Source organism: Aulonocara stuartgranti (assembly GCF_965226115.1).
Source record: "Aulonocara stuartgranti genome assembly, chromosome: 7".
Lineage (NCBI taxonomy): Eukaryota > Metazoa > Chordata > Actinopteri > Cichliformes > Cichlidae > Aulonocara > Aulonocara stuartgranti.
In genome coordinates, this window is record NC_138945.1 from 6,067,488 (window position 1) to 6,080,444 (window position 12,957).

At 38.7% G+C, this 12,957-nt stretch overlaps 1 protein-coding gene across 1 annotated transcript in view; it reads right to left on the minus strand.

Annotated features, from left to right (window-relative positions):
• Positions 1-1,120: 1,120 nt before the first annotated feature.
• Positions 1,121-12,957, minus strand: part of LOC309710021 (uncharacterized protein) — a 61,144-nt gene continuing 49,307 nt past the window's right edge. Inside the window, exon 15 of the mRNA XM_082539118.1 lies at positions 1,121-2,766. Within this exon, the coding sequence (XP_082395244.1) occupies positions 2,700-2,766 (67 nt within the window). The 3' untranslated portion in view covers positions 1,121-2,699. The remainder of the gene's footprint in view (positions 2,767-12,957) is intronic.

The window sequence follows — 12,957 nt, forward strand, 5'->3', positions numbered from 1 at the left end:
CATGAGGAGTCGGGAGTGGCAGAGAAGTACAGTATGTGATGGTGCAGGACACGTAACATGACAGTGGTGAAGCATGCGGCAGGAGTGACAGATGGGATGGGGTGGGAGTACATCAGGGATCAGCTGTGAGCCCATTCTTATTTGCAGTGATGATGGACAGGCTGACAAATGAGGTCAGGCAGGAGTCTCCATGGACCATGATGTTTGCAGATGGTACTGATCTGTAGTAAGAGTAACAGGCAGGTGGAAGAGAGACTGGAGGGGTGGAGGTATGCACTGGAGACTAGAGGAATGAAAGTCAGTAGAAGCAATACAAAATACATTAGTGTGACTGAGAGGGAGACAGACTAAATGATGAGTATACAAGGAGCAGAGGTGGTGAAGGTTGTTAAGTTGGAGGTGTTTAGATTCTTGTTGCGTGTGGCCGGGATTACAAATAAGTATATGAGAGTGACAGCTGGAGAAAGAGTGGAAAGACAGATGGTTTGGACCTGTGCAGAAGAGGGAGAGTGGATAAACTGGAAAAGGGACATTGAATTTTTCAAAGCAGAAAGAAACAAGTCAGACTAGAGAGAATAAGAACTTCTACTTCTGCACCATCGAGAGCATCCTGACGGAAAACATTCGCACCTGGTTTGGGAACAGCACCAAGCAGGACAGACAAGATTATGATGGACCTCTCCCATCCCAACAATGGGCTCTTCTCACTGTTGAGGTCTGGGAAGCGCTTCCGCTTCCTTAAGGCCAAAACAGAGAGAATGAGGCGGAGCTTCTTCCCCCAGGCTATTCTTGCCCTGAACCAGGTGTAGGACTGGACTCTCTCACACACATCGCATCACCGCACACACTCTGTTTATTGGCACACTTCTTATAATTTTATTTTTCCCTTTCATAATTTCCTCTGTAAATCGTTATTTATTTGCACATTTTTACTGTAAATTTCTAAGTTAAAATCTGTAAATTTTGTAGTCTGTAAATCTCTAAATCTCACTGTCATTTAATGGTCGGGCATTGCACAGCAATAAGCATTTCACCACATGTTGTACTGTGTATGGTTGTGTGTGACAAATAAAATATGAATTTGAATGAAAAGGCAGAATTTAAAATTAAACAAAGTAGATCAGTTTAAAAATTTAATCTTTGCAGTCATGTTAACTTCCAAAACCAGTCACGTCATTTAATTACTTCAAATGTGAGTTAACTACAGTATCTTAAATTAAAACAGTTGCATGCTCTGAAATAGACATGATATTGTGAAAAGTTACTTATTAGGAAACCCTTTTTAAAGACATTTCCAAACACATCTGTGACATTCAACAAGTTGACTCCCTTCTGCTTTTGTAACTCACATAAACTTGCATTATTCTACTTTGAACTGTGGGAGGTGAGAGATCAGATTATATACACATACTGGCCTGAAATGTTGCCAAGTTTCAAATGTTAAGATCATGCTAACTAACAATGCAGCTAGAAGCTGCCAGCTTAGCTTCAGTACAACCAGCTGCTAACTGAGGGTCATCCCCAAAAATCTATTTCAGTCATTCCATGTCAGTCAAATGTTCTTCTACTAGAAGGCTACGTAAACCATTAATGATGTTAAACCATAAGCTTCAAAATATTTCCAGTGCTCAGCTTTGACTGCCGTCTTCAGTGGCTGGAACGCAGAGAGTTACATACTAACGTAAAGTAGCACCAGGACGAGTCAGACTTACGCACAAGCTTCCTGGTTAAAATCTAAATCACGAGGGAGCCACAATCATTGAAATCCAAACCAAAGTTCTTGTGTTTTCTTGTTTTCCACAGTTCTGTACGTTAAAGTCTGATTAAATGATGCTAATATTGAGCTTTGTCATATTAAATGTAAACCACAGTCTCCAGTATCGAAGGCACACACTGAACACCCTGAACTTATTGATATTTATTGCAGTGCTACAAAAACATTCTGCTCTTTCTGTTCCTGCTATTTTTGAGTCCGAGGGAGGAATGACAGTTAATGTTAACAAGACAGTCCTCGTCTGCAGAATGTGGTCATTTTCAGCATTTTAACCAGAAGCCACCGCTTTTATCCTGGAGCACAACTGCACCAATAACCAGTCAAACTGACCCAATTTCCAAAGCTTTTTGCACTCAATTTAAATGCAGTGAACACAAACATCAAAGACTGAGCACTGGTGACACTTTCTGGGTGTGACTGATAAGAGTTCCAATACTGGTTCAAAATAATTACATAGTAAGACGGTGGTTTTGATAGTCTGATGAAAAACTGGCACAACCAACGCAGAGTGCAGTTTGGGCATGCTCCTAAATAAATAACGTGTCACTTTCAAAAACAATATCATAATTTATTAGTGTCAGCTGCTAAAGGGAATAAAATGTCAGTGTTAAGCATTTATGATTCAACTAGAAGAAATACATTGCACCAGTAGACAGAAAATAAGCACACAATAAAATTTCAGTTACACAATCAAACTACATAAAACAGTTAGCAGGTTTCACACTGCGGCTGATCTGAGATTGGCTATACAGCTCAGCACAAACTATAAAATCAGATTGACCTCAGATGATCTGGGTGTGTTTGAGGTGCAACTTAATCACACATCCTTTACCAACTATTCCAGATCCCAAACCAAACTACATAGTAAGGTTTAAGCACTGTATTCCTCCCTTGTTCCATCACATCTTTTCTTCTTCCTTCAGTGTCAGATCAGCTTAGACTCTTTGGCCTTCCTGAACGGGAAGCTGTTCTGCTGTCTGGATGACAACTCCCTGAAAGACAGAAATAAATGTGAAGAAATATTCAACTTTAGGGGAAAACAAAAAGTGGAGATTACATTAAATGACAAATCCTAGCAAGTTATCTAAACAAAAAGAAAGAAAAAAAAAAAACACAGATCCAAGGGCTTGATGGCACTGTGATACAGAAGTGCTGCAGTTTTTGAGCCAAACATCTCTCTACTAACATTTCTCATTATCGTACACATTTAAATGTCAAGTACGTTCAGTGTGTAAAGACAGTGAATTTGTCACTCTGCCATAAATACTAGGGATCAGCCAAACACTGGCATCATAGAATCCTAGAATAAGATAACGTTTACTCGACAATCGTCTAATGTGTCCAATCAATCCTGTGCTAAATGTTCAAAGAGAACATAATAAAGGTGTGACACAGCCTTTTCCAGAGGTGAGCAACCAATAATGACAATGAAAATGGGACATCTACTTTTTAATATACAAGAAGAAATGTTTGCTTTGTTACATTATTCTTATATCATAACTTGGGTTGGTTCTCTAGCTTTAGCATTAGTTAGCATCATGAGAATACAAACACACAGCTGGAACACTTCATAAGCTTGTTTTGGCAGAATGCCTACATGTTGCTTCATCACATGCGTGTCTACAAAACCTACACACTGCAAGAGATCTTAAGCTTTATCATCTAAGCAGAATCCAATAACGTGAGTTTCAATTAATGCCGTTTTCCATCTTGAACATTTACTGTAGGACAGGTTTCATTTCATGGGAACAGTTTTTTAATACCCAAGCTTCCAGACTAATAAGTGACATGGCAGCAGACACAAACAACACTGGTGAGTTATAATTATGTTCTGGGATCTGACTGCTACACCCAGATGCAGCAGTTTAACCCGATCGACTTCACATATTTAGTTTGGTTCATTTAGTGAACTAATATAAAACGATTTCATTTTATTTCCTGGATATCAGAACCAATTCTGTGGGTTTATTCAGTTATTAATTATGGTTTCTGGCATTTATTTGAAATGATCCCATCCCATCCATACCACAGCTCCTCTTAAATTGCACCACAGATTATCACTCTCAGGAGCTCAAATGACATTTAGCTCATCTGCCAAAGCCAACAGACGTAGAAAATGTTCTTGGGTCCAAATAAACCACAAACAATTGTCCCCACCCAGCAGCTTATCTAAGAGAATCCGTCAGGCGAAAACCAGCAACGTGGAATCAAATATTGTACAAACATCCTGAAAGAGGTTATGCATACAAAGCGTGTTTGGATCCAAACAGAGCAGCGCTCTGAATATTTCGGATGCCATCTGTCCTTCCTTTATTTTTCATTGTTTCTGTTTCTAAGGACTTTAAATATTTGACACAAAAACACTTCATAGATACACAGCCTTTGAACAAAATTAAAAAAGATGCATTGCCTGTGACACAAAGTATTATCGAAAATTCTAGCTATGCTTCACTGCACAGTGAGACCCCGTCTTTACCGTCAAGGCCGTTTCACTCTCCTTTGCCAGCCAATAATAACCCAGCCTGCATCAACTCCACATGAAATAAACAGCAATTGAGTTTCTTGGATTAAAATGTCTGACTGTGCTGTGATGATGTGAAGGAGGACTTGTGGCTGGAAGAGATATGAAAGTTTGTCTGTGGGAATATGCCTTTTCTCAACTCTGTGTTTGATTGACTCAGTGCTGTTTGGCTTGATTGTGTGTTTCTGTCAGTGTGTGAGAAGTGATTAGACTGAGCAGGTTAGCTATGGTGGCTTTAGCTGCATGTGGTTGGAGACAGACCCAACCTGATGCAAAACAGCCATTCACTGTGACCAGCCCTCAGTCTGGCTGTCTTACTATACAAGCCAGTGGAGGTAATTCAGTGGAAGAATTGACACTATGGTAATGGTGCTCCTTGACCTGGTCCCATACTATACAAGCATATGGCCAAGGTGGTCTTTATAACCATTTAAATGTTTCACTAAGCAGCACAACCCCATGGAGCAACCCCACAGTATTCAGTGCTCAGCCTTTAAATGAACTCAAATAATTACTTTATATAGGCAAAGAAATCCTATAAGAAACCCCCCCCCCCTCCAGAGACAGCTGAATGGCACAAGAAATGAAAACACATGGCTCAAACAAAAACAAGAAATGACCATTTGGAGAATAATGCACACGCACAAGCACTATTAAACAAGAAAAACACTGTTGAACAATTGCTAGATCTGGACTTGCATGGCTAATGATTTTTTTGTTGTGTGTGCAGCTGGACAGTCTACATGCCTGCGCATATGGGTGTGCTCCCTTCATTCAAGGTGGAAACCTAAACTTGTGAAAACCCTTTCTCCATGCAACAACCCACATAGAATAGAATAGAATAGAATTAAACTTTATTGTCATTGCACATGTCACAGGTACAGGGCAACGAAATGCAGTTTGCATCCATCCAGAAGTGCTTTAGCCATGATAGATATATTACAATATATATTAGCAATAATATAGATATGTAAGTATACTACAGAATGGGTCTATTACAGTATGTAATATGTACACGGTATGAAATATGTTATGAACATGCTATAACTATAAGTTACATTGAGTCACCATTCAGTTTGCTCGTTCCTGCCTGCCATTACATTGACCACACTCAAGTTACCCCTCCCCCAGACCACATAAATGTAAAAAACACCACAACCAAATAATAACGAACACCCCCCCCCAAAAAAAACCAAACAAACAAAAAACCCAACAACAAAAAGTATAAAGTTGCCTGTAATCTGACATTGTTGCACGCATGGTTCAATTCACAAGGTGCATAGAGAATATTTAAGAGAACGTTTTCTTGCCTAAATGCACACTGCTTTAGCTCACTGAGATTTGTGGGCAATCATTTGTGCACAGCTTTTATACGGGCCCGTCACAGGGTTTTCATTTGAGCTGTATCGTTCTGACCCCTAAATCAATACACAAGGGACACATTGATTTGTTCTGTTAAGGGAACGAGAGGTGAAAGCATCAGCTCTATATGCAATACATTTATCCAAACATATCTAACAAAAAGTGAGCACAATGAGCTCTCTTGACATGTTAGTCTGACAGTCTGTAACTGTCAGACTGTTTGTCACTGACATATTTTAACATATTTCACCGTCGTGTCAAACAAAAACTGCTGCGTTAATGCTGTTTGCACTCACGAGGAGCTTCATGGCACTACTAGAACATTTAGTGTGGGTATCAGGTTGGGACCACACTACAGAGAGATGGATTTTTTTTTTAAATTTATTTATTTTTTAAAAATACACTAAGATGGTTGTGACATACTTGTGTCAAGCTCCGTCTCACACAGACACTCATACAATAAATCATGTAAAGCCTATTGTGTGTGTGGCGCAGTAATGGGGAATGATGAGCTGGGTAACATCAGTCAGCTAAACTGAGCTCAGGTTGCTTTTAGGCTCTAGAGGCTGTGTGCACAAAAGTAATCGGGGAAAGTTACAAAATAAACTGATGAATATACAGTAATGTATACAAACACAGATATGGACGGCACATACAGGCATGAAAAGAAAAGTCATTCTTACTCTGTTACTATTCTCACTCTCCTCTAGCAGACACACCATGCATAATTTAAATTCAATTAAACTGTAAGGAGACAAAGGAAACAGGAGAGAGAGAGAGAGAGAGAGGGAGGGAAAGAGAGAGGGAGAAAGAGAGGGGGGGGGAAAGAGAGAGAGAGGGAGAGAGAGAGAAACTGTGGTACAGTGCTGCACCAGTAAAACCATTTCCTTTGTCGTGACTCAGCAAGACCCACAAGCTGGGCTCAGGTACTCTGTGCTTCCTGCTTTAACTGGCTTCTTAGTACATGATGCGTCTGTGACACCTGACACCAGTGATACACTTGGAGAACCACTGTGGAAATGGGCACTGTTGCACTTACGGGTCCCCAGGTACAAGCGCATTAAATTTAAGTTGAGTTAATATTACTATTTTTCTTTAACCTGCACACACACACACACACACACACACATCGTACTAGTTTGTTGACTGTGGCTAACAGCAGGAGTGCGAGAACAGCAGCCTTCAGAAGCCTGTGCAGAATGTGGTTATGCATTTCATCCATCAAATGATTATATGCTACTTTACACTGACACAGTTCACATACAACAGCTCATTTTCTACATTAAAGTGTTGCAGAACCGTGTTGGTTTTGCACAGATGCCATTTATCTTAATTTTCACCTTCTTAAACCCCCCCCCCCAAAAAAAACCCCCACTTCCTATTACATAGAAAAAAATCTAACAGGTGGCATTATAACATATCTGAACTAACAGGTAACTGCTGTTCTATATTAGTAGAATCAAGTTGTTTAGCTTTATTCAAATAGTATTTTTGGCACCGACTAGCAAGAGCAAAAACGTTTAAACAGATCTACAAATTTTTTTTTTCTCTCTTTACAGGTGGCGCACATGCTCTGTGCATCTACACTCACTAAATGTCAACTGCAAAATTCTGATGTTTAACGAGTAGGTATTCACGGTTTGAAGTGGCATGTTAGCATGACAACATTTTCGCACAGCACAGAGGAAGCTGGTGGTTTAAAAAACATTTATAAAGAGAAATTCATCACATCTTCACCATCTGAAGGAAAAAAAAAAAAATAGTGCAAGGACGGGACTGAAATCACACACCTGTGATAAATGCAAGCGAGAGGATAAAGAAGAGTAGGCCAGTTGTACTGGGGGGTTTACAAACAGAATATCTGACTCTTACTCAAGTGTCGAGAAAACTCACTATGGCTGTATCTTTGTGATGTTTTGTCAGAGATTTCCTGTGTGGCCTCTCTTCTTTATTAACCAACATACAATACTCCATTTTAACACGTCAGTGGCAAGTTCTGCATTTGACAAGCAGAAACAAAGACCTCAGTCATACATCAACCTTTACAGCTCCCTCATCCTGTCCTCAGCAGGTGTTTATACTCAAGACAGCAGACATCAGATACAATCTAGGCTACGGGTAATAGGAAGCTCTGGGAAGTTAAAGAACTCGAGCATGACAGTTTATTTAAGACAAGTAAGATGCCGATCAGAGTAAGCACAGACCACCTCATTTTCCCCAAACACTTAAAAAAAAAAAAAAAAAAAATATTAGTTTTATTTCACTTTAAAATAAATAAATACAATAAAATGAAATTGGAAAAAAGTATTGAGAAATATCATCAAGTGATAAACTAATCCAGATATCCTTTAATTCTTATGCTGGGACTAATTTTATGCATAGTGGGAGGAATTTTCAGGAATATTACTGCAGTTACACATGCTCATTATTCCAGCTTCAAACTGTGTACCACAAATATCTTTAAACACATAAAACTTAAACAAGTATCAGATATATATATGCCTGCTGATTAGATCATGCTGCCCATTTTTCTTTTCCCAGGAAATGATCAGATAAATGAAGATCTTTGCTGGGTCAACTGGTTCTTGAATCTGGTGATTAAATCACAATGAGTCTCAGACATAAAGCCTCCTAAAATCTTGAATTAATATCTTTGCACAAAATACCCCCGTTGGCTGTTGACCAGAGGAATTACAGATTGCACAGCTCTTTTATCCAGGCTGTTCTTTTACTGGCAATCACAAAGGTCTTAGTGTGACAGTCAGCGACTTTAACCTGTTCCATTCATTGCTGTAACTATCATTCAAACCAAAGCCTTTCATTATGCTTGCAGATAAACAACAACCTATGACATATTTCTGGTTGAAATCTCAACATTGCTGCCTTTTCCATTTTTCAGTAACAAAATGACATTTTTCTTTGTTAAACCGGACGACGAGTGTGTACCTAACAGAGAAATTTATGCTTAATCCAATTTATTACTTCCATTTGGGGGTGGGAGGGGGTATCCTTTTCATTCAACCCTTACAAAAACAGTGAGGTGTAGTCCATTCATGGCTCACTCACTTTTACATTTGTACCTGTTAGCTTTTGTTTGCTTTTCTAGATACATAGCAAGGTGTGGGCCAGTGGTGCCATTTATTTACAGTATGCCATCCTGCTGCCTTGAGGCTGACCCCTGACAGTGCAAAGGTTAGCCCTTATAATACTGTCAACATGGAAAATCGACTCTGGTGATATGGTAAATAGAAGTAGTAATAGCAGAAGTAACAGTACGCCAACATTCGTCAGTTCCAAAACAGCCAAAAATCACCTTTTACTTTGTCATTAAAGCCTCCCAGGCTTCAGGGATGACATGCCAAGTAGAGTGGGTGTTATATAAGGTATGTATGATCAAGCCATAATCACTGCGTGGGATATCAGTGCAACTCCTGCTGTTTTTTTCTTTTTGCTATGTTTTTATGCATGTGTGACCTTAAAATTCACACGGGTACAGCCAGGTGCATAAGCTCATATCTCTGCAGTAGTTGAGGCCAGTTTAAACACACAAACGACAGCCGGGCATCGCTGGGAAATCTGGAATGATGTCATGAATGATTAAGAGTAGAGTGGTGTACTGTATCAAGGGAACAGCACTTAGCTGAAAACTGAATGAATGAATAAATAAATAAAAACATGGAAAACAGCAGTAATGATGACACAGTATAGCCTGTCATGATCAATTGAACCTGTCATGTTTAACAACAGCTGAGCATGAGAGGATTAGCGACTTGTCACAGGAGCGACAGGCAAGTTGAGACCAGACTTGAAACTTTTTAGAGGCACATTGCTTTTGGCTGTCGCATTACATAACTGGGTTTAGGAACAGCGTGTACTAAATACTACAGTCTTTTAATATTTTTAAACTGCCAGAGGCAGTGAGAGAGATATAATTATATACAAATGAAAATACATAAATTTGCTACGAAGAAAGGAGAAGGTAATAAGACACAAAAAGGACAGATGCTGATATTAGACTGTAATAGTGGTTTTTACTATAAAATTTTAAATTTTTATCAAATTCAGGTCTTGTTTGGTGTGAATTTCTATTTCTCTCTTTCTTTCTTATTAAAAACAAAAACACAAAACCAAACTAGTGAGTGATGATGGTTATTACTGCAAAAAAAGGTTAGCCAAGTAGAAGCTTGCTTCACTGGCAGTTTTTTTTTAGTAGTAAACTAGATGGCAAAGTAGCACACAGGTAAGTAAAATGAAAAGTAAAACCGCTGCTTAGCTGAAAAGCTTTAGCAGACTTTCACTGCTTACATTAGTGTACATTTTCAGTGCTGTGTTTGCTATGGCTGTGCATTGTCTTTATAGTGTGGACATATTCATTTGGTATAAACTTTAATATTCTTACTAACAGAAGGAGCTTTCGTATAAGACTCAGTCAAACAGTGCGTCATAAGCACCGAGAACAATCGGCACTAAACATAAAAAGCTAATCACAAGTACACTTCACACTAGATCTTATGTGAAGTTTAGTGAATGTACGGTCATCAGTTTATCATTTCTGGGATTTTTGTTGTTTCATGTTTTAAGATTGTGACTACACAGAGTAAAAAAGGCTTTAAGATATTATAAAAAAGACTAAATGTGCTCAATACGTTATCCTATAAAGTAACAAACTATCCAGTGACAGAATCCATACTTTACTGGTAGTGTTCAGGGGATGAAGGTCTCACGTGATTGGCCAAAGCACCTCACACTGCAGTAATGTTCCCACTGTCCCTTTCTTCCTTGTGATTGACCACTCATTCATCCTGTATCCTCACTACCCTGTTACATAACACTGCTACACCTGCATCTTAACAATGGTAAAGGTGGTGTGCGTGTGAATCTAGTACATCCATGCAAGCGCTTGACTTTTTCATGCACATAAAGGTTTTTGTTTTCCTTTTACACCACATTTCATTATATGGAGCATGTACGACTCAAAGGCACACATATGTAAAACGTGTATATAACACATTTCCCTGAGGGGAGAAGATGAGGTGAGTACCATGTGTAGTGGCTCCTACGCTGCTGCATATATGTCCTAGATGAGGATCAGATGACAGACACACACACACACACACACACACACACACACACACACACACACACACACAGCTGGCTTGTACACTTCTGCCACGCTGCAGAGTCACATATGTTCTGCTGCAATAATGTGTGTGAACTTTTATTACAGCCTTCAACACATGAGGACCGCTTTACTGTGTGACTCTGTATTGTTGCCTACAGAGACACACTTCAGTAGATTTATAAGACATCTGTAGCCTTGATATAAAGCCAGCACTTCTTAGTAAACTAGTCAGTGAAGGTGAAATCAAAATACATGCCATTATTTGTCGTGAATACAACGATATCTGTGTTATTATAAAGTAATACAAACGATTAAAAAGAAATCCTTTAGCAGACTTTGAAAGTGAACCTGGCTGCAGTTGGATTTAATTAAAGAAACTAACACGCCCAGTTTCTGTGAAGAGATGGCCGAGAGACACAATGTGTGTTTCTTAGTAAATGTCAGCTCACATATGTTTGCTCTAAGGAAAAAAACAAAACAAAAAACCTACCTTGAAAATTTACAATAAAAACAATATTCATAATAAACAATATATACTGTAGAACACACTGTACCTAATGCAAATGTGTACTTCAAGCACAAAGAAGAGTGTTTGTGTGTCTGTCTCTACTGCAGACAAAATACTGGTTGAACTAGTTACTTGGCACCGTGTCAGTAATAATTGGTTTTATGACACTTGAGAGAAAAACATGTTTTCTTGTCTCCTAGTGTGTCTATCTTGTGTTTCTCACATGATCACATGACAGAAAAGAGCAGATGGACGGAGAGACAGGAGGATGCACAGGAGTATGGGAAGTTCTGTGAGCAGGCCAAGATCTAGTGGTTTTTAGAAGAGTGTTAAGTACAGACCAAAGCTGAATTCAAAGCAATTTCTAAAACAGAAAACATCTGTCCTGGCAAGGCATCGTATAAACAAATTTAACTTAACCCCCCATTAAAAACCCCAAAAGGAATTCCAGCCCTTTTTCTTCAGCTTCAAGTTTTGAGCTCTAGCAATTGTGTCGCTTTGATTAAAGCATTCCTAACATTAACCAATACTGCTGGGTCAAAGAAAAAAATGCCACCTCACTAACTGTTTAAAAGAAGGAACAATCAGTACACAACTAATAACCAATACTGGAAACAATCATCCTGTGAGCAAACATGTGTTTTATGTGTGCACTCATTTTGCAGCCATGACATCAGGGTAAGTTTGTATGCAGTCATCAAATTTTCGAGGACCTCTGATTTAAAGGACTAGCATGCTATTATTTGCTAACTATGGTCAATTTATCAATTATTGTCATAACTGTAATTTTCAATTTTGTACTGATGATGGTGTGAAGAGTCAAGAGATCACCACAAAGAAATTACAAAGTCGTTTTAAATGAAACATTCATCAAATGTCATGACAATCCATTACCATCATTGCTCTTATTATGGTTCAAGCAATAGTCGCCCCAGTCAATCACCATCTGGTGACTATGAATGGAACAAAATGTTAGAAAGCCCTTTCCTTCTTTTTTAAAGAAAACAACTGCAAAAATGTTATTCCTAAGGCAATACAGCTAGCAAAGCACAAACCCCCGATTAAAAAATTATTTATACTTTTTATAGGTTATAGTGTGCGGTATTTAATGTTGTATTTCACAATATGGCATCAAAATAGAAAATATAGGCACAAGTCCCTTCTTTTATCCAATGGCTTTCAAAGTCCAAAATTATTGTTATTTAAATTAAAGGGGCTTTTAAGTCATCCCTGTTCACATACCCTTTAACCCTTTTTTCTTCTTCTTTTATGAGGGGCAGCCAATTAGATTTAATCAGCATGTGGGCGAGGCTTCTGTGTTTTTGTGTGCCTGCCTGCTTTTACCAACATAAAGAAGCTGTTTAGAAATTCTGGCCAAGTTTAATATGAGCTTCACATCTTTGGTTTGGTTATATCTAAAAAAAAGAAAAAAAGAAATCATTCCCTGATGTGAGCTGCATGATGGAAGTTATGAAAAGGGGAAAAGTAATTTCAGGTTGGGAGGGTCAGGGCCTCTGGCAGGCAGATAGTGTCCATCACTGATGCACTGAATACAGGACAGCTTAGCTCATCTTCCTGCACATACCAATCCTATTGCCTTGTTTCCCACACTTTCAACTGCTCATTCCTCAATTTGTCACTAAGCTGTCAATTAATATAAAATTCCTAAT